At 42.8% G+C, this 24,674-nt stretch overlaps 1 protein-coding gene across 2 annotated transcripts in view; it reads right to left on the reverse strand.

Annotated features, from left to right (window-relative positions):
• Positions 1-24,674, reverse strand: part of HYCC2 (hyccin PI4KA lipid kinase complex subunit 2) — a 699,566-nt gene that overhangs the window by 218,171 nt on the left and 456,721 nt on the right. For both annotated transcript variants that reach the window (XM_086955234.1, XM_086955235.1), the window contains exons 4-5: positions 19,042-19,143; positions 4,145-4,324 (exon numbers count right to left, since the gene is read on the reverse strand). In XM_086955234.1, the coding sequence (XP_086811360.1) occupies positions 4,145-4,324; positions 19,042-19,143 (282 nt within the window). The remainder of the gene's footprint in view (positions 1-4,144; positions 4,325-19,041; positions 19,144-24,674) is intronic.

Consider the following 24,674-nt stretch of genomic DNA (forward strand, 5'->3'; position numbering starts at 1 on the left):
CAACATAAGTAAACCAGAAATGGGGCATTTTCATGTACAAGATGGCGTGGAATAGAACACGTAAACTATGATTCCGTGTTTTGATTAGAGTGCCGCCTGATTTGAGAAAGGTTGTTTCTTACAATATAGGATAGCACTCTTTGTACAATATGCACTCTCCGATCATGAGGCAGAACCTGTAAGCAGGACACAGGCGTGGTCAACCAGGTATTACAGGGCCCATTGCTACCCGTGATTAATGGATCGCTCACCTGGTCATTGGCTTCCCCAAGTCAAATGTTCGAGGAACAGTGCGTGGAAGCTACTTGTCCAGTTTCAGTTCTTCGGCCATCTTAGAACTGACTAAATTGGTGCTGAAGGACTTAGGTGATCAATTGGACAATACTAACTCAAAATTTAATTGAAGTAGAGGACAAACTCCAGGACCGTATCATAGCAATCTAGTGATGAGGCATGATACAAAATGCCTTTCTTGTTCCTTGCAAAAGGTAAGGAAGCATCTCAACAACTCCCAAAATCGTTGACCTGTGCTGCACTAAAAAAGATAGGTCCAGCAGTTTTCCCTCTTCAACTAACTGCTGTGCCTTAGTTTTATGTTCGTCTGAGAGATATTGGAGCAGTTGCTCCATCTCCTTCCAGTGTGCCCTGTCGTACCTAGCTAGTAGGCCCTGTGTGTTTGCGATGTGCAGTGGATTGGCAGCTTGAACAGCCATTTGTTTTCCTGAGGCATCTATAAGTTTCGACTCCTGGTCTGGAGGAGGTGCATCCCCAGAGGTTTGCGAGTTAGCTCTTTTGCGAGCATTGGGCACTACTAGGGAATCCAGAGGTAATTTTCCTTTTATAAACACAGGATCTGATGGTGAGAGTTTATATTTTTTGTCTACTCCTGGAGTTAAAATACATGCCCGGACAGGGTCTTTAAAGATATAATCTGCATACCTCATCATGCCTTTGAGCATAGGGAGTGTTTGACATGACCTGTGTGTCGACCCAAATGTTTCAAATAAAGTCCCCTTCTAATGTCTCTTTATGTAATGCCACGCCTTGATACTCTGCTGCTCTAGCAATGAGCTGTTAGTAAGCCATATTATCGTCTGGTGGTGAAGGCTTTGCAGGGTAAAGGTCTGTGTCATTATCTACTGGAGGATCTCTGGTGTAATCATTCCATGGGTCTGCAGGCAAATGAGTATCATCATCACCATGATCCCCATCTGGATCTGTATGTGGAGATTCCTGAGGTGTAGTGTGTAAGGGTTATTCATTATTAACTGTGGAGAAGAAGGTGAAGACGGAGAGAGTTGTGGAGCAGGATAAACAGGGCTGGTAGCCCTGTCCTTCTTTGGAGGAATCTTATTGGGAGTGTCATCAGAAGGAAGTTTGTGTTTTGCCTGTGTTTTCGCAGAAATATGTCCATTATCAGGATTAATATAAGAAAAATTTGTGTAGGATCCTATTTGGCCATAAGAACGTCTAAAATTGATTCTGGAGGCTCGGAGACACTGTCCTTAGATTTCAGCGTTGACATGGATTTGTCTTTGGTAGTAGGTTTTGGGTCCGTAGCATGTTTTTGTTTCGAAGCACAGGATTTCGGCTCCAAACTAGCTTTGTCCTTGGAGCCAGATGGTTTCCAATCCAAAGGTAATTTCGGTTGACACGGACCCATGCCGGAAGGTTTGGCGGTTTGTTTTGGTGCCGAGCCGAGAGGCGGGGCGTCGGAAACATGGTCTCGCTGCCGAACTTGGCCAGAAGGCAGAGGTGGTGTTGTAGCCCTATGTGCTTTGGAAGCGGATTTAGGGGGCAAGGGGTCTTTGGTACTCACGGCACCTTGTCCCGGAGGCACATCTTCATGCTCCAGATCGATCTTGAGCTGTGAATCAGACTCTGGAACGGAGAGGGCCCCTTCTTCTGCGGCGGACGCTTCGATCTCCTCTTGCGCTGATTCTTCCCCATAGATATCCGGAGTGTATTGGATGCTTTGACATTGCAACGCTCATCGTCGAGCCCGACGATCACGTAGAGTCTTCTTGGACCGAAACGATTTGCAAGCGTCAGAGTCTATATCCTTGTGCTCCGGGGAGAGGCACAAGTTACAAACTTGATGTACGTCTGTGCGATGGTACTTGGCGTGGCACCCAGGACAGAATTGGAATGGAGTCTGTTCCATCGGAAGAAGGCTGGACCGACATGGCTAGGCCACCCGCGAGGTTTTCGATCGAAAATGGAAAATTTGTCGAGCGAATCGATACGCGCAGAACAGGAAAACCCATACGGAAACAATACCGTTGAGGGTAGAGTGGATTGCACACTGAGAGGAACCCGAAGAACAGTTTTGAACTGGAGCGCAGCAATACACGTCCGAAACCGATGGTGGGAAAAAAACAATCTAACAATGGAGTCGATGCCCATGCACACTATCACCGAAAGGAGGAGTGACCTTACCTTGTGACTGGAAAGACTTCTTTGAAGAAAAACAACTTGCAAACATCCGGACCTAACACTAGATTACAGGAGTATGCAAAGCATGAGTATCTACAGCACACATGCCTCGAACAAGTATATATAAATTTACACTTTCTTATGTCTGCACTTTTTTACTTTGTCATTAATTTTTTGGTACATTTTTGAGTTGATATAATATAGGACTTGTGAATAGAACTATTTTGCTAATGCAGTAATGCTACTTAGGGGTTGTGTAAATAGGTGACATGGAGACAATCAATATGCCCATAAACTGATAAACTTCTGGACCATTGTTTTCATATACTATCATTTACCACTCTAGATCCCCCTTCCCTTCAAGCATCATGTTCTCTACTTCCTAAAATGAGCAAGAAGTGAATCAATGGTTTGGCCTAAACGATGCAGTTAATGAGTGAAGACCATTTAGAAAATGTAGTGCGAGTATGTCCCGTACTGCTGTCATTCACTCAGAGATCAGGTCTGAGGAAATGATGTGAGGCTATGAATTTTTGGCAGCCAGTCCCTTCCTGTCACTGCCTGTTCCACATGCCCCCAGTGTATGTCAGATTTAGATTTAACAACGTCAAACAAGGATCTTAGCTCGTGTTGCTAAAATGTACTTATGAATTTTTGGACTGGGTTTTCTGGCCGGTTTTAGGCAACTTTCACAATTACTTGGACATTTTTTGTTTCATCATATTCCAAATACAATTAATTAACTTCCCCTGTATTGTGATTAAGTCCCCAGGTAGTGCCTGAAATAGAGCCAGATACCATTTTCATTTTAACAAAACTCTCAGTCTACTGTGGATGTATAAAACTGTTGCCATGTTCCTTGATCATGGTCAGTGCCATTCGGGTCAAGTAAGTCAGATGCAGTTGTTTATTTGAATCCCATGCAAGTTATCAGACTTTATTATACTCTGAACAACATAAGGGGGTTTCTGTGTATTCGTATAGTAGCAGTTCCTTCACTTATACACCACACCTTCTCTAATGAGTACCAAAGCAATACCGTCTGCAGGACTGCTCTGAGCAATAAGCAAGAACTCTGCGGCTCCTCCTGTCTACTGGCCATCACCATTTGGAAGGAATACAACTGGCCCAGTTCTCTCTCGTGACTCGTCCTTCTCTTCACCTGCTTTACTTCTCCCCTGGCCAGCCTCTGCGCTGGTCCCAGCTCCCCAGGTGTCCGGCCTGACCTGATGTTCTCTCTCAGGGCCAACTCCCTCAATGGGACCTCTTTCCCTTTTTTCTTACCACAGGAGAGTCTGGGCTCTCCCAACAGTTTTAATGGAGGTTGTTTCAAAAAGCGGATACTATGGTGACTGCTTTGGTGGATGCTTGCACCCGATGTATGAAACCGGACATAGGTGCAGCAGCAGAAACAGCGGGAAATGGTGTCTCAATTTGGCTTCCCTCATCAGGGCGCGTGTTGAGACAATACACATTTTTGGCTTTAAAATTCTGGTCACCCTACTTCTTTGGCACAGTGTTACTGTCACTTCCTAACAATAAATTTAAGACGAAAACTTATTCAGTGGAGCACCGTGGCGTTATTGTTTATACCCACCTGAGCTCCTTTGAATAAAACAACAGAAAGCAGAACAATAGTACATTTTGTGCCACTCTACTTTTCTCGGACCATTCTCTGGTGTCATGTCCGCTGGACGGCGCCACTTACAAGGTTGTAGATGCCAAGCAGCAGCGCCTCGATGCAGCCGTTGCTCTGCCGGTCACGGCTGGCCGTGAGGCGCAGGTACACCCAGATGAGCTCGGGCAGGAACTGGAGCGTGAACCTCTTGAGCCGCACCTCGGAGCTGCGGTAGAGCTCAAAGAGCTGGTGGCAGACAGGTTCCACAAGCTGTGTCACAAACAGGGAGACAGGGTTAACGCAGGCCTCTACAGGACTCCAACAAGAACAGGAGGGAGCTTGCGCCCCACCCGTGGAAGGAGCCCTTCAGAGGACACAAAGCAGGACTTGTTAAAGGTAAGGACTGACAAATCTATAGCATTCTTGATCAATACGCAATGAAATTAATATACTACTTTGTGCAAAAAGAACATTGCATTTGTAAAATATATACATTCACCTCGTAAAGGAAATGCAACAAAAGTGAAACTGTTATACCCTACTAAGTTGTATTTGCATGTACTTCAGCCCTGCTGTCTCTAGCTGCTCAGCCAGAGTGAGAGATGGTATCGGAATGTTGGTGTGACTGTGATGAATGGAATGCCTGGGTGCCTGAGTGGATGAGTGGTGACAGTTGGAGATGGGCTGAGCAGCAGGCACGCTGCTCCTGGTGGAGCTGGTACCACACCAGTGCTGGCTGGACACAGATTGCTGTAACTTGGACTAAGAGATAATAAAGAAGACGTGAAATTACATCCTGGCGCCTGGTGTCTACCTTAATAGGACACAACACAAACCCACTCGATTAAAGTGTCATTGAAAACAACAAAGTAAACTAAACACTACATATCGGTAATTTGGAAGCGGAAGCCCCCTTCCTACAAGTCTTCTCTATAGTCAGACTGGCGCAGTCCTCTGTATAACAGCGCAAAGAAAGGGGGCTTACAGGACAGCAGCCATGGTAAACTGCATGTCCAGTTGTGATTATACCATTAAGATGTTTCGTTTAAAAACTGTAGCAGGCATCTAAATTAAGTAAGATTTATAAATTAGCAAAAACATTACTTTTTCACATTCACCAACTGTTTTTCTATCCCTAACAATTCACTTTAAAAAGTTTGGATGACTTCTGTCCAACCACGCTTTATTTTAGCTAATGATACATATACATTACTGCAAACCAGCACTTAAAATGTACGTGCTCCATCCGGATTAGCTATGTAAATGCACAGTAGCAAAGCTTCGAGTTTTGTACATTTTTACAGAACACGAAACAACCGTAAATATTTCTTGCTTTCTCACAAAAAAACAGAAGGGGAAGTTACACTAATGTTACGGATTTCATCAACCTCAGGGGCTGAAACACTCTCCTCCTCTCACTCTAATCTGCTACCAATATTTTAAATCGCTAGGTACTGTCAGGCTGATAACGAACCACGAAGCGAACACTTAAAACTCTTTTACAGTACTGCAGAATATATCTTTAGCGGTCAAACACAGACACGTTCATTAAGGAAGTAGCCAGGATACGTCATACTGCCACCTCAGATCCACCCTTTCAAGTTCGGTGCAAATTATCACCGTAATGATTGGAGGCAGGAGCCAAGAAATTTAGAAAAACACTAAGAACAAAAACTCACATACATACTTTGCATTAGTGCATTACTGTACGAAGAGGCAGGCACCGTTAGGTGATACAGCCAAACGGCCAGTTTAGGGGTTTAAACTCTACAGCAATAGGACTCACAGTGCTCGGTTGATCTGGGTTGAAATAATAAAACGCATCGCTTTTAAAAGAGACACCAGAAACTGCCAGGTGAGTGACTCGGGGTCGGTGAGCACCGAGATGGAAAATCCACCGGGCGCTGCGCCAACCACGGCCTTCCAGGTCTTCCAAGTATCACCTTCTCTCTTCACCGGGGTCAAGCTCAGGTTATACGCTCCGTTTCACATGAGCATCCTTTACTGGGACAAGTGTACAAGTGGGGGGTTGACGTGGGTTTACGGAGTCCCTCCACTATTTCTAGAGAGGAGAATCCGTTTTCCTTACACGTGGCCGAAGGATGCTGGGGTGCCGTGTAACCTTGTGCCCCAGCACTACTACAGCTGCGTGCGTGCATTTCTAAACACTGCACGAGTGTAACCTGGCTCGGGGTGTTTGTAAACGTCCATCACGCTGGTAGCATCCAATTTATTCGTGAAAGAGATCAAGTGGGGTTAATCTTGAATCTCTCCCACGGAAGTAAAAGATAACTTCACACTATTGACTCTTCCATCTCCTAATGACCTGGAAAGATGCAGGCTTTTGTGCCTTGAAGCTGGCTAAAGCACACCAGCAGAAAACAAACACGTGTTAAGTAGATGAAACCTATGTGATATATAAAAATTATAAGAAATAAAGAAAATTTTCTTTTCAGTTGTTTGTGTCCGGTATTTGTAAAGTAGGCCCGTCCAATTTTAAGTCAGGAATAATATATGAATATGAAATTACATGTTGGGAGGTATTTCGTATGACACCACTGAATTCCATGTACTAATTAGTCCTCCCCCCACCCTATTTTTCGTAAGGCTTATATCTTGACTAGGATATAAAACTAGCTGAGGAAAGGGTGTTTGCCACAGAACACTTGGTGTTGGGGGCATCTAGATGCACAGGAGGACCAAGCAGTGCAAAACTGGGGTAACGCAAGAAACCTGGGTCACCATCAGACACAAACTTGTGGAGGGGCATGTGCTAAGATTGTGAACAGGGGGGTAGAGCCATGTTCAGAGACAAAAATACTTGTGGGTTCTGTCTTCACTGTTCTTCTCCAAAGGTGTAACTTGTGCAAGGTGAATGAATCATGCAACACCTCTTGGAAGAATGCCCAGCAATAGTATAACAAGGTTAATGCAGAATGAAGGACTCGTGCATTAAACTGCCTTCTGACAGGAAAGGTGGGGCTTAATCAGAAAATTTACTGGCAACGTTTTTGACAAATGGGAGAAATCAATGTAAAAACAATGAGTTACAGAATTCCTGGGGTTTGCCGTGTTGCACAAGCACAATAGATCGGTCCAGCAATCCTAATTGCAACAATAGTTTATTTTCCGAGAAAAGATCAGTATATTACCTTCCCATAGAATTTTCATTTTCAAGCACTGCCAACTCCTTCCTAGAACCCCTTTCAGCTCCAACATGATTGTCGTTGCCGTCCAAGAGGCCCAGTCATATCCCTCTACAGTTCCATGTTTGCTAAGCTCTTCAGCCGCCTGACTTGTAGACACTGTGGAGTGGGTGGACAAGCTCCTGCTTCCCAAGGGGTCTCGTTGGCCAGCTCTAGCATATCGTGAATAGTGATTTATAACTATTTCTCGCGAATAATTTTACCGGGAAACTGACCAGGACACTGCTTTCCCCGGACGCGTGTGGCAGTTACCTGTTGGTCTCCCCCCGCCGCCGTTGCAGTTCAACACCCCTGCACGGTTGCCGAGGAGGGTAGACCACATCCCCCAGCGCCCACTGCGGCTGACGCCACCCATCACGCCGAGTTCGCGCCAGGTGGCGATTCAAAGGAGGAGTGAGTTGCGGCCGAGCAGGCGAATAATTTTACCGGGAAACCTACCAGGACACTCTGCTTTCCCCAGACGCGTGTGGCAGTTGCCCGTTGGTCTCCCCCGCCACCGTTGCAGTTTAACACCCCTGCACGGTTGCCGAGGAGGGGAGACCACATCCCCCAGCGCCCACTGCGGCTGACGCCGCCCATCACGAGGAGTTCGCGCCAGGCGGCGATTCAAAGGAGGAGTGAGTTCCCGCATTGCGGGACGCGCTCGGGCGCAGCCGGGCTAAGCCCGGGCAAAGGGCGGGCCGTCTGTGGCCGTCCGAGGCCGAAAGCGGCCGGGCTGGGCCCATTCTCTTTAGTGATTTGAAAGTTGGTAACCCGCACTCCTTGTCTAGTTCAAGTTAATCAAAGTTATTTGGTTTCAGGGTGCTTAAACCTGGTGCATGCACCGTCCCTGTGCACTCGAGTATATATGTAAAGAAGCTGATAGTTTTGTAGCAGTCCCAGGTAGCACTCTTCAAGTAAGATGAAAAATCATCGTAATCCATATTCGTCAATTTAATCATTTTTCTTTTTATTGGTTCATTTAGCGTTATCAGATGTTTGAACGGAAAGTCTCAATTTTCAAGTGCTTGTAAAGTGTCAATACAGGCCTTTTTACAGCATGTTAAGATATTCCATCCATTATATCACATAAAGTAATGTAACCCAATGCATTTCGGGCTTTTTTTGCCCTTCTTCGGGGGTAACTGTGAATATTAAAAAACGCATGTCAAAAAACATAATTTTCAACGTATATAAAGTTGCATCTATTTTGTAAAACTATATACTGTGAAAAACGTTACTTCAGTAATTACACCCCGTTATTCAAATAGTGAAATGTGAACATAATCGTTAAATCAAACTTCCAATAAAAATGCCTTCAATAAACGCAACATACTCATCAGATATAAAAACATATTGTGCAAAGCGAAAATCCTCATTAAACCATATTTGCAACGCCTCATGACCCTCGTGTTTATAACAATACTACGCTTAAGTTCCCAAAAAATTTACTATATACTTATACCCGTGACTCTCACATTTCCAACCGTGCATTCAAGCCTTTATTTCCCTCCTACCTTCAAAATGCGAATTAATCAACTGAAAAACCTCTGTGTTGATCCACTGCCCATTAACAAAAAGTACCTCCCTTTAAATCAACTCTCAACATCAATGAGATTGAACGCTCGCATTTTTCAACGAATATTTGAAATGTCATATTCATGTTTAGATTTATTTCGCAATATTTATGCAATGTTTCATGTATTTCTATAAGATAGTTATGTATCATACGTCTTTAATTGGGGTCGTTCTATGTCTATAGGTAGGGAAGAATCACGTGGTTTGTGGGTTACGCTTTACTTTATAAAGGGAGGTACTTTTTGTTAATGGGCAGTGGATCAACACGGAGGTTTTTCAGTTGATTAATTCGCATTTTGAAGATAGGAGGAAATAAATGCTTGAATGCACGGTTGGGAATGTGAGAGTCACAGGTATAAGTATATAGTAAACTTTTTGGGAACTTAAGCGTAGTATTGTTATAAACACGAGGGTCATGAGGCTTTTGTTGCAAATATGGTTTAATGAGGATTTTCGCTTTGCACAATATGTTTTTATATGTGATGAGTATGTGGTGTTTATTGAAGGCATTTTTATTGGAAGTTTGATTTAACGATTATGTTCACATTTCACTGTTTGAATAACAGGGTGTAATTTCTGGAGTAACGTTTTTCACAGTATACAGTTTTACAAAATAGATGCAACTTTATATACGTTGAAAATGATGTTTTTTTACATGCGTTTTTTAATATTCACAGTTACCCCCGAAGAAGGGCAAAAAAAGCCCAAAATGCATTGGGTTACATTATTTCATGTGATATAATGGATGGAATATCTTAACATGCTGTAAAAAGGCCTGTATTGACACTTTACAAGCACTTGAAAATTGAGACTTTCCGTTCAAACATCTGATAACGCTAAATGAACCAATAAAAAGAAAAATTATTAAATTGACGAATATGGATTACGATGATTTTTCATCTTACTTGAAGAGTGCTACCTGGGACTGCTACAAAACTGTATCAGCTCCTTTACCCATTCTCTTTAGGCCATCATCATAGTATTCGTTGAACTTATTAGGACTTGCCAGGACAAATTAAGTACCTCTAAGTTATAATGGACTTTGCGGTAAGCCTGCCGCCTTGTGCTCTATTCTTTCATTTGTGTGCATCTGTACTTTGTCTTAGTACATAGTTAGTACATAGTTACTTGTTATTTGTCTATTTGCTTATTATGGGGAAGAAGAGAATACAGACAATTCCTGCGGATACTTGTAACACCATAGATAACTATCTAGTCAAAGCTGTGAGCACATTGGCGAAGGAAATTGACCGTGCGGAAAGCCGTCTCTCACTGGGGTTAAGTACGATACCGGGTGAGCAAGTGGAGTTAAGCCCCCATTTGATAGTAAGCCCTGTGGTTTCCCCAGGTTCTGACCAAGAAGTGGGTGTAGTCAGGATAGAAGAAGATAGCTCGCGTATCTCAGGAACCCCTAATTTATCACTAGTAGCCATTCCGGTCACCCCGGTTAACACGATTGAGCCAGTTGTTACAAGGAAATCAAAGAAGCCAAAAAGGGGGGGGTCAGAAAAGTAGGAAAGCAAACTTGGTCATTAATAATTCACCCCAAGGTAATATGGTTACAACAAGGTCTAAACTTTGTAGACCAGTACCCCCGAATACTATTGACCTTGAGGCTATCTAGCGCAAATTAATTGAGTTAATGAACCCGATTCATGACAAAATTGACAATGTGGCCAGGGAAGTACATAAACTTAGTAATCAGATGGAGAAATACAGCACTGCAGATCATCTTGATGCACTTAAGCTAACTCGAAATATGGATAATACATTAGTTAACACGTGCCAGAATAGCACGACTGCACCTAGACAGGCAATCACCCAGCAACTGCCCCCAAGGAAAGATCAACAAATAACTCGGTCTGTGGGTGCTCTATAGGAACCAGTCGCCCAGGGCCAACCACTATAGATACTATTTCAGAAAGATTACCCCGTAACGGTTCTATCATCACTACAGGGCAGACAGCGTTGACCGAACATAGTAAGCAAGGTAACTCAGAACCCAATAATTTGGGCAGGTTAGAGCCTGTGCGTAAAAACCAGAATGTAATCCCAGCTGTGATAAATTTGCCACCTGAATGTGGTTCTTATGTAGCAGATCTTGCGAACGTCCTAAAATTAAAGCCCACCCAAACTGAAAATCATGAAATGCTTAAAAATAAAACCTTGCACTGGCTTTCTAGGTATTGTGGTTTTCCTATGTATGGGGCTAACCAGATAATTATGACCCAGAGAGTAGGCTGGTTGGGCCCCAGTGAAAAGAAAATCGAGGGTGACTGTCATTATTAATTTCAGAACAACAGACTGGGCTAGGGATTCCATTTTGAATGCACCTCTCCCTTCCAATTGGGAGTATAATACAACCTTATTCCCACTAGACTTTTTCTACAGGGATCAGACAGGCAAACAGACCAAATTGCATATAAACGATTATCCAAGAGTTAATCATTACACCAAAGCCAATAATTCGTTTTCTTTATCTAAAATTCAGGACTGTTTCTCAATCCCAACTTTTAATAGATTTCAGGCATTTGAACCAATTGACGACATTGATTGACTTATGGGCCATTATATCCAGAAGCATGTTGTTGACGCAATATGCCGTGAAATGGGAATCGATGGTCAGGCCTGTACAGTTAACCCTAGGGAGATATTGCCTAGATATGAAACTAATCCTAAAGTGGTCAGATTGAACAGTACAACCAGCAAACCCAAGGAGTTGGTTCTAAACAATGGTACCCAGACGGTTGTAGCTACAGTACAATATAATACTACACCACCAGTAGTTCCTAGTATACCTGATAGCCTAGTAATATCCCGACCCCACACTATTTTACATGATACCACCGAAGAAGGCCTTAATATTACCACCTGGAATATAGCGGATATTGGTGGGAAATTAACTACCACATTTTGGAAGGATTTCATCAGACAAGGGTACGATATAATCTGTCTCCAAGAGACATGGCATAGAGAGCCAATTTATGTTGAGGGCTACACATCTTATTGTGTAGATGGAGCAATTCCTGCTGCAGGTAGGGCGAAAGGTGGTCTTCAAACTTTGATATCGACTAGATTAACTGAGTTTAAACTTGGGAGTTGTTCCGAGGTTGCCCCATATGCACAGTTACTATGCTTGGAGCATCACAAAGGCAGGGATTTGGTCATAATAAATTTTTATAACAATATCTTTGACGCCAGTAGGGGATCGATAGTGCAGGACATAGGAAGGGTGATAGATGAAATCCTAGCCAAGTCTAAAGATCTACCAGTCATTCTCTGGGCTAGAGATTTTAACATACAGGCCAGTAGATATGCACAAAAAGGGATCTGTGGTCTTTTAGGTGAGCAGGATCACAGAGGCAGTGCCCCATATAACCACTTTCCCCATAACAACTATGGAACTGCGCTGAATAACCTAGTCGCTAAACTGGATTTAGAGTTACTGGACTGCACCAAGAAAAAGGGTAACATCAAGTGTCCAACTTTTAAAGGAAGGGATGCCCATTCTAACATTGATCATATTCTTGTGTCTTGTGGTTCGGCTTACTCTAAATTATGGATAGTTGAGCAGACCGTGGCCGATCACAATAGTATCTCTCTGACATTATTCGGTTGGGGGGCGTAAAACTCATATTGATGGCAGCCCTACTCAGGTAAGACCGAATGGCACGAGAATCAAGTGGGTCAATATTAATCCTGATCGACTCTTGGCGGATGTTCAAGTTAAATGTAGTGCAGAAATAAGCTACTGTTTAAGTAACGAGGTGACCTCTGGTACCCTGCTTTCTAAATTCTGTAAAATAAATACGGTACTTGAGGGCTTATTGACAGCCAGGAGCCGGAAGTTGAGGACTACCCAGGTGGTCTGGTTCGATAAAAACTGTGCCCAAGCGTTAACTAAACTAAAGTTGGCTCTTGATGCCAAGCCAAGAGATATAGTACAAATCAGGGATGGGCGCCACAATTATAAGATTTCTTTGGTGGCGCGTAAAAAAGAACTACAAAATGAGGCCTGGTCTAACCTAGATTTGGCGGCGGTCACAAAAAATTACAAATTATTCTGGGAGACTATTAATTGTCCCTTTTTAAAGAATGAAAATATTCCTGAAATAACTTCCCACGTAAATTGTAATGCCTGGATAGACCACTTTTCAGAGATTTTTTTTCAGATGGGTTGATTTTAGATACTCTAACGGAAAATAAATCCAAATGGCAGATTATGCCGATATCTATTAGCTTGACTGAGGTACATGAGGGTCTAGTAAAGAGCAATGGTGGTAAAGCCCCGGGTCCCAATGGTGTGCCAGTGGAACTGTACAAGCATGAGATCAATTTATGGGCACCCATATTAACACGTTTTTTTAATGTTGCTATTGAAGACAACCTTCCATTGACTTGGGGACAATCGATTATTGTCCCCCTTTTTAAGAAAGGTTCAAGGTCAGAGGCATGCAATTACCGTCCCATCTCCCTCCTGGACTCGTCGATTAAGGTCTTGAGTAGAATCCTTTTAGAGAGACTAGAAACTTGAGCAGAGCAAAACACCATCTTATCACCTGTACAGTACGGGTTCAGAAGGGGGATGGGAACAATGGAGCAGTGTGTAAACCTCAACCTTATCATTAACAAATATACCACAGTTAAAGAAGGTCATTTATTTTTATGCTTCGCCGATTTAAGCTCTGCTTTTGATTTAGTTTAACATTCCCTTTTATGGCCTATTTTATTGGAAATGGGAGCACCAAGGAGATTATACATTTCCTGGCAAGACATTATGAAAATCTGTCCAGCAAAGTGCGATTTGGTCGTGCCGGCGAAGGTACCCCTTTTTTTAAGATTAACAGATACATTAGGCAAGGCTGCGTTTTAGCACCTCTTTTAATTTCCTTGTTTATTAATTAAATCGATTCAATTCTTAGAATGACTCCAGCGGATGCCCCCATCATTGATGGTAATCCCATCCCAATACTGTTGTACGCGGATGACGCGGTCCTCCTATCACGCACTCAAAATGGTCTCCAATGCCTCATTAAGAAGTTCCAGATGTTTATAAACAGCAGGAAACTGTTAATTAACAAAGGAAACACTTTTGTAATGTCATGTGGGAAAAGATCAACCAAAATAGGACCTTTTATTTAGATGATGCAAAATTAGAAATTGTTAAAAAGTTCTGTTACCTTGGCATTACATTCTCTGGAGATGGAAGGTGGGCCGATGAACAGGGGAGCGTACGCCTTAAAATGGTTAGGAACACTAATAGCGTTTTTAGATTTGCCGCCAAATTGGGGTGTCGCAGAATTAAGGAGATGGTGTCAATCTATAATTCAAGGTGTTTGTCATCCGCATTATATGGGGCGGGTGTATGGGGCCACCACACTCACAGTGGCAAGCTAATCCAAAACAATGAAAATGTATTCCTGAAACGCTTGCTGTGTGCCCCTGCATCAGGCTCCATTGAGATAACTCATAGGGAAGTGGGCTTAAATTATGTTAAAGATTTAACAGCCCTGCGTCCGCTGGCATTATGGCGATCGATTTGGTCCAAAACTGAAACTAAATTCACCCAGGATGTAATCAACGATTGTCTAAAGCTTGACTATTGTTCACGCATTCCATGGCTTAGACACATCCAACATTGGTATAAAATACTTTTTGACCTATATCCTTTCTAGGAAATGGAACAGGGTGCTTCTATAGCCAAAAAAGAGCTCAAGGAATCCTTTCTAAAATATACAAGGAATGCCAGGGCTGTCGAATGAGAGAAACAACGTACTTTACTTTTTATCAGGAGTATTATGTAAGCGAAGGCTTCCAGCCCTATTTAACAGAAGTTACAAGAAATTCTCATTGCTTTGTATTAACACGCATAAGATTAGGCACTGTGCACCACCTTGTGGCATTTCCTTACACTAGACGGAACAGTACCTTTCCATGCCCTTGTGATGGTACTTCCAAACAGAGCTGTTGTCATTTTATGCTGTTTTGTAAATTTTATATCTTTCTTAGAAAATTTTATTTAAAACCCATCTTTTTAAAATATAAGGTATGATCCACTAAGGCTGCGATGCAGATAATGTTTAATTTAGAAAGTGCAGATGTATGTTTTTATGTAGCTACATATATTTTAAGATGCATGTCCGCAAGGAAATCAATTATTATATGAACATGCAGTACTAAGAATTAACATATGTTACTTTCAGTTGGAGAGACGAGCATTTATTTTAGTCTCTGTACGTGTTTTTAGGTTATTAGCATGCACATTATTAATATTATGAGTTTTGCACATGCGTTATAAACGAAATTGCACTTTATTATTGCAAGTTTTGCACGTGTCATAAATGAAATTGCACTTTATCATTGCAAGTTTTGCACATGCGTTTTAAAGAAATTGCTCGTACCAGTTTTCCTTATTTGACTATTAGTATACGTCTCTTTACTATTGAGAGTTGCACATGTTTTATAAAGGAAATTGCGCTTTGCTAGGTGTATTTTGCACATAAAAGAGAACTGTAGTTCCTATATACACCCTGCGACTGTTTATTCGTCCCTCATAAATTTGATTTATGTCTAGGTGTTGTCATTGCAGGGTTGATTTCCTATTTTTTGTATCATATTTCTTATATGTAACGTTATGTTTTATGCTTTGTCTGCTATATGGTTATATATATATATATATATATATATATATATATATATATATATATATATATATATATATATATATATATATATATATATACACACCGAATAAAGCACTTTTGAATGAACTGAATTGACCTACTTCTCTGCCAGAGTCCTCTCACTATCTCCCCTCGTTTACTCATGTCCTCTTCCCTTCCTGTTGGACAGATGGCCAAGGATGGCTACCCAGGAATCACTGCTGGTCTGTCTGGTGAGACACCAGTGTCTTGGGGTAGACCCCCACCACCACTCTCAACACTCCTTCCTCATTCCCTCTATCACGTCGCTTCTTTTCCTCACTCCTGGTTTCTCTTCTATTTCACCTGTCCCCTGTGCGGACCATCAGGTCTTTGAGGTGACCTCATGGTTTCTCAAAAAACTGTATAAATAAAAAACATAAGATCTTAGGACAGCCAGTGCCAACAACCAAAGACCATTTGTGCTGCAATATTACAATTCTAAATGAACTTTTCCTTTACTTTAAAGCACAGCTACATTTCTCTCCCTCTATTGGTCTTAAAATGTCTCTATACCTAGAGGTCTCTCTCTGGGTCTCCAGTTCTAGGTTTCCTCTCAGTCTCTATCTCTGATGCTCTTTCGAATCTAGGGACACACCCACAGGTAAGCCCTTAAGTACCCTCCAGAAAGGGTTGGGACAATTCAGGGTTCCAGAGGAGGGGCTGGACAGTGGGGGGATACTCCCATGTCCTTTGTCCAGTTTCACACCAGAGCGGGAGCCAACAGCTCCCTGAACTGGTTTTAACTGGACTATGCAAAGAGGGAACCAAATGTGCCCTGTAAGCCGTCTCAGTGGCACTGTCAAGCGCCCCAAACTGCCCCAAATTCATTAAACCCTGTCTGAGAGGTAGTCACACCTCCCTGTGACAGGATATCTTTAGTTCTGCCTTTCCCCTGCTTGAGCTCGGCTCAGCAGCAGGAGGTCAGAAACATGTCTATGGTTGGCTGCAGCCCGAGCTTGCTGTCTGGTTTTGAAAGACTGGTACCGGGAGCACTGAGGGACTCCCGGAGGAGCTTTACAGTGCAAGGAATCATACCTCCCACACCGTTTATGGTGTGGGGTTATGATTCCAACATATTTGATACCAAACATGACAGGGTAGGTTACAGCCAGTTTGGAGATGGTCATCGCGTAATGACGCATGGCCCCTCTATGAGTTATATGGCTGACTCACTTATAATCCAGGAGACTGGACTCCATAGGTTATAGGGGTACCCGGGCGCATGCAAGGGCACCCTCACACTTAGAACCGAGGACCTTGCCTTCAGGATTCAAAGGCCGGCCTTAGGGGTGACTTATAGGTTTTAAGCGTAGTGACCTCAAATATAGGGAACCTATATCTGTCGTAAGTGGTGCTAGTACCAGCTTACACAGGCTGCAATGGCAGGAATACAGTTACAGTTTGAGTAGTCTCCCATGGGTGACATAATGCATGCTTCAGCCCAGTATCCAATCTGGGATGTACCCAAGTACTTACCATAACTAATTTAGGGGAGAAAGCACAGAGACTGGGGTACATTCAAACCTCTTCCTAATTCTGATTCGGAATGAAAACACCTTCTACAATTCGGGAAAACTTTTTAGAATTGCAAAAGTTGTTTAGTATATTTAAAAACATTATTTTGCATTGGCAAACAGAGATTTTGTGAACTGCATGGAATGTGCCCACAAAAGTGTTAGATACGTCAGGCCATTTTTATCTTAGTGGATCAAGTCTAGAGTTGAGCTAATGTTGCAGACTAAGGATGTGTATTTGAACCAACATCACTGAGTTCCTATAGCCTTAAGTAAAGAGTAGACTGAGAAGTGTGCATGTATGTATGTAAAGTACTTACTGTTACCACTGGTTGGTTCCCTCGTTGTTCTCATTGGTCAAGGCCTCCTGTAGCTTCCACTTACTCTTCGGTTGTCCCGTCACCTATGGAGCTTGGCGAAAGTGCAGTTTCCGATCTCTACAGCCAGGATCCTTCCACTGGCCACCTTTGTAAATGTACTTTTTTTTTTTTTTTGATCAGCCACTCATTAAGAGTACATGTTTTTGCAAGCCCTATCTATCCCTCTCCCTCCCTTCCACCCCCTCTCCTATCCTTGTTGTTTGCCCCGTCCCTCCCAACCCTCCTCCTGCATCGTTGCAGTCGCCAGTCCCCAGTCCCATGCCATCTGGCATCCTTTTTCTTTTCCCTGCCTTACAACAAAAAGTGGTTAGATGGCCAGCGCAGGCTGCGCAATACCGCTTGGTTTTATTTATTTATATTCATTTTGACTTGATTTACTCCTTTTAATTATTGATACGTTTTTACATCATTTCTTGAAGGGAACAATCATACTTGGAGTACAGAGTGATTGTTCTGAACAAAAACATTTTTTCAAATATTTACAATAATGGAGGGTGGCAACAATTTTGCAAAATGTGCATTTTTTAATTTGTTTAATTTTATTTGTATGTTGAAGAGTGCGGATCCCTCTTCTCTAAGTATTTATTTATTTTAACTGTTTATTAACAATTTTATCATTATACATTGATGCATTGATTCTCATATTTGCTTGCGCACATAACAGATCACAAGATCCCAATAGTGCAGCAATTTTTCGTTCAATTCAAACATTACAGCTTTAGGGTTTACTTTTGCACCCTTTACTGTTTTATTTATTTTAAACCATCTTTAAAAACATTTAAAAAAAGAATAGCTTATGTAGAGCTGTATGGCTTTGTTAATGTTTTTTTAAAGGCATTGCACCGCATTATAGGTTGCTGTGCAACATGGCTTAACGTAAATAAAAACAAAGCACTATGGCGCAGTCAACACTGCCCGGGTCTTAGCGCTTTGTTTCATTTTTTTTTAGCCATGTTGCAAAGTAGCCCGTGCTGTTGTGCAACAGCTTTAGAAAACATTGCCAATAGCTGTCCCCTGCCCCCTCCCCCCCCAACTACGAGTGCTACTTGCTTGGCGAATAACCACCCAGTGAGGAAGCACAGTGCCTTGTGAGGGCGAGGGCCCGGCTTCCTGAGGAGGTACTCTCACTAGATGTCTAATATACATTCTTACTGGCTACTAATGCACCAGATTCGGGTTTTTTTTCTAGACACATGGTATCAGCCACATTAAAAAAAGGTTGTGTGACCAATTTAACGTGCTGCCTCTCACTCCGGCATACTAGAAGACGAAGACTGAGTAAGGACCTACCCATGCCCATTTCTACTGGCAAGCTTACACTAGCAGTCAACCATTCATAAACACTCCCAATATTAGCAGAAAAACAGCAGAGGTCATGGGTGGCGATTGGCTGGATTAGACTCAGAAAATGTGACGTGGCAAGGGATGTGGGACTAGACGCCGGTTCCTTTGGTTACAGAGCCATAGGACAGTGCTGCCATTTGATCACACCTCTACACCTTAAAGAGGTGTGCAACCCCAAACTGAAATTACCGAGTGTTCACTTTCGAAGTTCAACGGATGCCACACTTTTAATGATTAACTACAGTGAATAAAGCAAGTTTGACGGAATGAAAAAACTCCTACCTCGTTATTTGGGTCCTGGATAACCTTGTAGAGGGCCGACACCAGTGTATTTTTCCGGTGCAGGGTTGCTGAATAACCAGACACCTGAGTTTCAGGTAATGCCTACGAAGAAATACAGGGACCAGTTTACCTCGCTGATAAATACTTCACTGGCAGCATTTTCGAGTGACAACATGGATGGCACTGCCACAGACAAAGCTGTATCACATATACAAACATGCATCGTGTCAAAATCTTATTGCTTTTTACAATTTCACAGATCGGCATTTGTAGGATTTCAGAAATGTTGTAGGGCAACACATGCGAAAGTTGATTTCACGTCCCAATGTTCTTGCGAGGTGATGGGGAGGGGGAAAGGTAGTGGTCAACTAAACTCCAGCACACACTGCAGTTCACTTCAATTATACAGGGACATTCATTATTAACACATCACGGTCGTCCACCATTTAGCAATCACTAACTTTTTAATTCTTGGCACCTATACAAGAGGGCCCAGCGAACACCATATTGCTTCTGCGTTATAAGCTATAATACTTCAAGACCAACAAAAAGTTACTAAATAAATATCTAAAATAATAAAATAAAGAAAACAAAAGCGGGCCCCAGCAGCAATAGGCCATCCTTTCTTGTATGCATAACGAAGTTAAGCGACCTTTACTACTACCTTAAGGAGGCAGAATACCGGCAGGCTGAGATGCATGCAAGCCCTTACTAGTTCATTTTACTTCTAAGAGCCAGAGTTCCTCTCCCCAGACACTCGGTAACAAATCAATGTGCCGGTCAAGTGCCAAGATAATTAGCCAAAATTGACACAAAAAAATAAAATCCCTCAAAGAGGACCTGCAAACCCGGGGAAAAAAATAAGACAAACACTGCCTGCTATTGAAAAGTTCCATTTCAGCACGTGGTTTGCTTTTCAAGCCTTAACATAACCACACCTGTAAAGATGCACCTTCAGCTCAAAAAGTTACATTTTGAAATACAAGTCCTTGAAAGCGCATGGCAACAAACGTAGCAGTTGAAATGTTTTTATATCAGCCTCCGAGTCCCACACCAGCATAGGACGCACGAGCCCTTACCCTCTGTAGAGATGTTTGCAGAGCGGCCGGCCTTCCCACTGCCACAGTTTGGAATAAAGCCCTCTGACCCTGGATTTGACCTCACTCACGTTGTAAGAACTCGCCAGGAAATCCCATTGTAAACGTTCACCGGAAAATATGTCTTTAGAATGGTCCAGTCCATAGCGGAGATTACGGGATTTCACTTAACAGCAGTATGGTTGAGAATTACTACAAGCAACAATCATTTGATTTCAAATTAAAAAAAAATAATTTGGTGGATTAATTCCATAGAAGCCTGTGTTCTTTCAACAGACTAGGAATTAATATTCAGGACTGTTCATTCCTTTTGAAATGCCTGTCCACATTTAGCAGGCACATTTACTTTGTTATTCAAGCCTAAGAAATAATTTATGCAGAAAGCATGTACATTAGGCTTAGTAATACCCGATAAAAAAACTCAAGGATGGGCTCTGCTCCAAGAAGCAGAGTGCTCTGCTGGCATCCTAGGTGTTCAGGATCATATCTGCACTGTAGCTGCAGAGCAAAAAAATAAAAATAATTGCACAAGTAAAGCAATAGATTTGAGGAAAAACTCTGGGAACTGTCTTAGTTAGAGAGCAAAATGGCATTTGTACTTCGGAAACATTCTGCAAAAGCATAACATCTTTTGATATGTTTTTGCATAGTGCACAACTCACCCGCAGTATAATGCTGCTGAAGGATGAGCTGTACAGGAAAAGCCGGAGTCGGGTTAAGAGCCAAGCCTTCAGTTTCTTGCTGAATTCAAGAACTGAGACGGCTTTGAAGTGCAAGGGCAGGTCTTTCCAGGCTTTAAGAGCGAGACGTGAAAAGGAAGACTGTTGATTCTGCGTATGCAGGGGGGGGGGAGGGTTGTAGAAACCCGGGTAAGGAGAGGTTACTGGTAGGTTTGTGGAAGCTTATGTGGTTGTTGAGATACCAGCGACCAATGTTACTTACGGTTTTGAATGTGTGTGTGAGGAGTTTGAAGACTGCTCATTTGTGGGTTGGCAGCCAGCGAAACTCTTTGAGGTGTGGGGTGATGTGAGTGCAGGGTAGGAGGTTGAGGGTGAGCCTGCCGCTAAGTTTTATATGGTCTGGAACCTTCGGGTTAGTTGAACATTGATTTCAGCATGGAGTGAGTTGCTATAGTCCATCTTGTTGGTAATGAGGGTTTGAGTGATAATCCTTTGCATGTTGGTTGGGAGTCTTTTGAATACCTTCTAGAGCATCTCAAGTATACGGAAGAAGGAGACAGAGACTGTGGTTCACTTGGCCGTCATTGTGAGTTGTTTGCCAATTACTATTCCAAGATTCTTTGCATGAGTTGTCAGGATGGATGTGGTTTAGACTTTGGCAGATCATCGTTAGAGTTCCAGTGTGAGGAGCTTTTGCAGAAGATTACTACTTCTGTCTTGTCAGTGTTGAGCTTGAGGTGGTTGGTTTTCATCCATTTGGCGACTTCGGTCATGTAGGCGAAGAAATGTGTGCTGGTATTTGGAGACTTGTCAGTGAGTGAGAGTATGAGCTGAGGGTCGTCAGCATAGACTATTATGTTGATTCTGTGGGCACGGATGATGGTGACGAGTGTGGTCATGCAGAGTTTAAACAGGGTGGGTCTGAGGAAGGATCCCTGAGGAACTTCACAAATGAGGTCCAAGGCGAAGGGGGTCAGGGCTGACTGATTGAGAGCAGCGGTGAGGAAGGAGCAAATCCAGCAAAGGGCAGGACCCTGGATGTCAGTTGTGTACAGTTATTAAATAACGATTGGGTGGAAGACAGTGTCATAGGCTGCGGAAAGGTCCAGTAAGATGAGGACTGCAGTGTCACCTCCGTCCATGATCATCCGGATGTAATATCCGGTGGCAATGAGGGCAGTCTCTATACTGTGGTTGGATCTGAATCAGGTTTGAGTGGTGTTGAACAGGTGGCTAACACTAAAGAGGGCGTCTAGGTGTTCAGCATCTTTTCCATGACACTTGCCAGGTACTTTAGCAGGGAGACCGGCTAGGGGTTTGCTTTGTGTCTACTTAGAGTTTCTTGAAGAGGGCAGTTTACAAGTGTACAGGCAGGTAGCTGTGTTCATTGAGACGTTAAGGATCATTTTGATGTCTGTGCTGATAGGGTCTAGTCCTTTGATGAAGATGTGGTGAAGGCAGAGGCCAGAGGGTGCTCTGCAGTGTATGTACTGCACGGTTGTAGCAGTTTCTGGAGTTGTCATGTTGGGCCTGGTAGTAAGGGTCGTCCTTGAGGTATTGGCTGAGATGGGCAGGTGGGCTACACCGGTGGAAGTGTCCAGTTGGAGCTTGAATTTGTCATAGATACTGGTGATCTTGTTGCTTAAGAATCGGGACAGCTAGGTGTAAAAGTCCTGATTGGGGTTACGCTAGAGAAGCCTGCTGCGGGAAAGATTAAGTATTCCCCAATGGGGAAGGTTTCCCTTGTACTGTTGGTGCTGCTGCCAATGAAGTTGAGGAGTGCAGATTGTTTGGTGACTCTGATTTGGTGATGGTAGTGTATGAGGGCGGATTTGAAGGTGCTCGTGTAGATGTCGTACGGACTTTGTCTCCATCTACGTTTAAGTTACTTGCAGCTGGTGAGCCTGGATCTTATAAGTGCTGCCTCGTAAACAAAGTAGATTGCGAGACAAATTCAAAACGAGACGGGGTGGGGTTCTCAATTGCCATGAATTAAGACGCGTCCAATTTTTAAGACTCTGGGCTAGCCAGAATAAATCACCAGTAGCAGGAGCAGCCAGAATTGGTATGCTGTTGTGGCGTGGGTCAGGAGAAATTCCTCTGGACCCACGCCGCAACAGCAAACCGATTCTGGCTGCTCCTGCTACCGGTGATTTATTCCGGCTGGCCCTGCGTCTTAAAACCTGGACGCTCCTCTGTCTTAATTCATGTCAATTGAGAACCCCACCGGTCTCATTTTGAATTCCTCTGCACCCTCGCCGGAACAGAAGAGCGATTCTGGCTGCTCCTGCTACCGGTGATTTATTCTGGCTAGCCCTCAGTCTTAAAACCTGGACGCTCCTCCGCCTATCCTGCCCACGAGCCTCCAATCCGGATTCCTTCAATAATTCTTAATATCCTCACACTGTATCCGAATTCTGTAACCTGGTCCTGATGATGGCCTAACATTGTATATAGGCCGAAACGCTGTCGACCACCACAGCGTAATTCACAGCGCTTTCTCTGTGATTGCCCAGAATAATTAATTTGTCCTAAGAAATGTCAAACTGTATGGGCATCATAGATGACTTCATTGTATATATAACTTTGCTTGCGCCTCCTTCCCCACTGTATATATTCCTCAACCTCTCACTAGCACTTGTGCACAGCATCATGGGTTACATGACATTTAATGTTTCACAGTGCAATTTTGATATTTGTTGAAGTATTTATGCTTTTGATTGTACAATATAATTAAATATACATGTAAAGCGTTTCCTTAAACATTTTTCACTTAACGGTCTTTTATTTCCCTGTGTCCCCTAGCCCCTTTATCAGCAATGTATTATGCATCTAAAATAATATCCCCTGCCAAATGATACCCCTCAAGACATTGTCTATGTTATACAATATTCACCCTGGTCTCTATCTGGTTTACGGGTAACCTCCTGTGGTCTGTTATTATATGCTATGAAATATGATAGCACTCAATAGCAGGATTTAAAGTTGAAGGGGTTGAATTTGCAAAGTTAACAAACAAAATACAAAAAAACAGACACCAACCTCAGATGGTGATCATTTTCACGGAGGACAATCCGAAGCTGAATGTAGGTCTTTGTAAGATCCTAACTTAATTCTCTAATAAGAGATGGTTCTACTTTCAGTTACTTTGTCGCAAATCACAATAAAAAAAGCTTAGCAGGTAAGGAACAAACTTTAAGACATGGATCTGGGTGGTTGCCCCCACTTTTTGCATGACACTAAAGTCTTTCAATATTGTGTTGCAGAGGTTTTAATTAAGAAAACGTCTGAGAGAATGTCCAACATGGAAATGTTTTGCTACTGAAGATTTGGATGTCCAATCTTCTTGCTTCAAAGCAGTGGTAAGTGTGGTTAAAATACAACATTTTAAGTCCTTTAATAATGTAAATGAAAAGAATCCATCTTAATTGGGTCCCACAACTCTCCTTTAGAAAGTGGGTGCAGTCATTGGAGCAGTTTCTTCTCAGCCTCAGAGCTACTGTACTGCATGCACAATGATAATCTGTTCACAATATTTACTTGACATGGAGGGGATTTCATGATCTGAACTTTGGCACTTTTGATTTTCAAGGGAGCCAAACAGGCATATATATTTGGTAGCGTATACCCATATTCAAATATCGTTGTTCAACACACGTCTGGCATGATGAATGCCAAAGAGCATGGCTGATTGCGCTTCTACATGAACTTTCCATAGTCATTTTCTTTCTTCACACAGAGCACTGCTATGTTCTTGCCATTCATTAGGTCCTCAAACCCTACTTTACAGTTGTATGTTTTGAAAGCAATAAATCTAGGTGTGGCACAAGAACTTTTTATGTGGGCTTTTAGAACA

This window comes from Lissotriton vulgaris, chromosome 2_1, assembly GCF_964263255.1.
Source record: "Lissotriton vulgaris chromosome 2_1, aLisVul1.2, whole genome shotgun sequence".
In the NCBI taxonomy this organism is placed as follows: Eukaryota; Metazoa; Chordata; class Amphibia; order Caudata; family Salamandridae; genus Lissotriton; species Lissotriton vulgaris.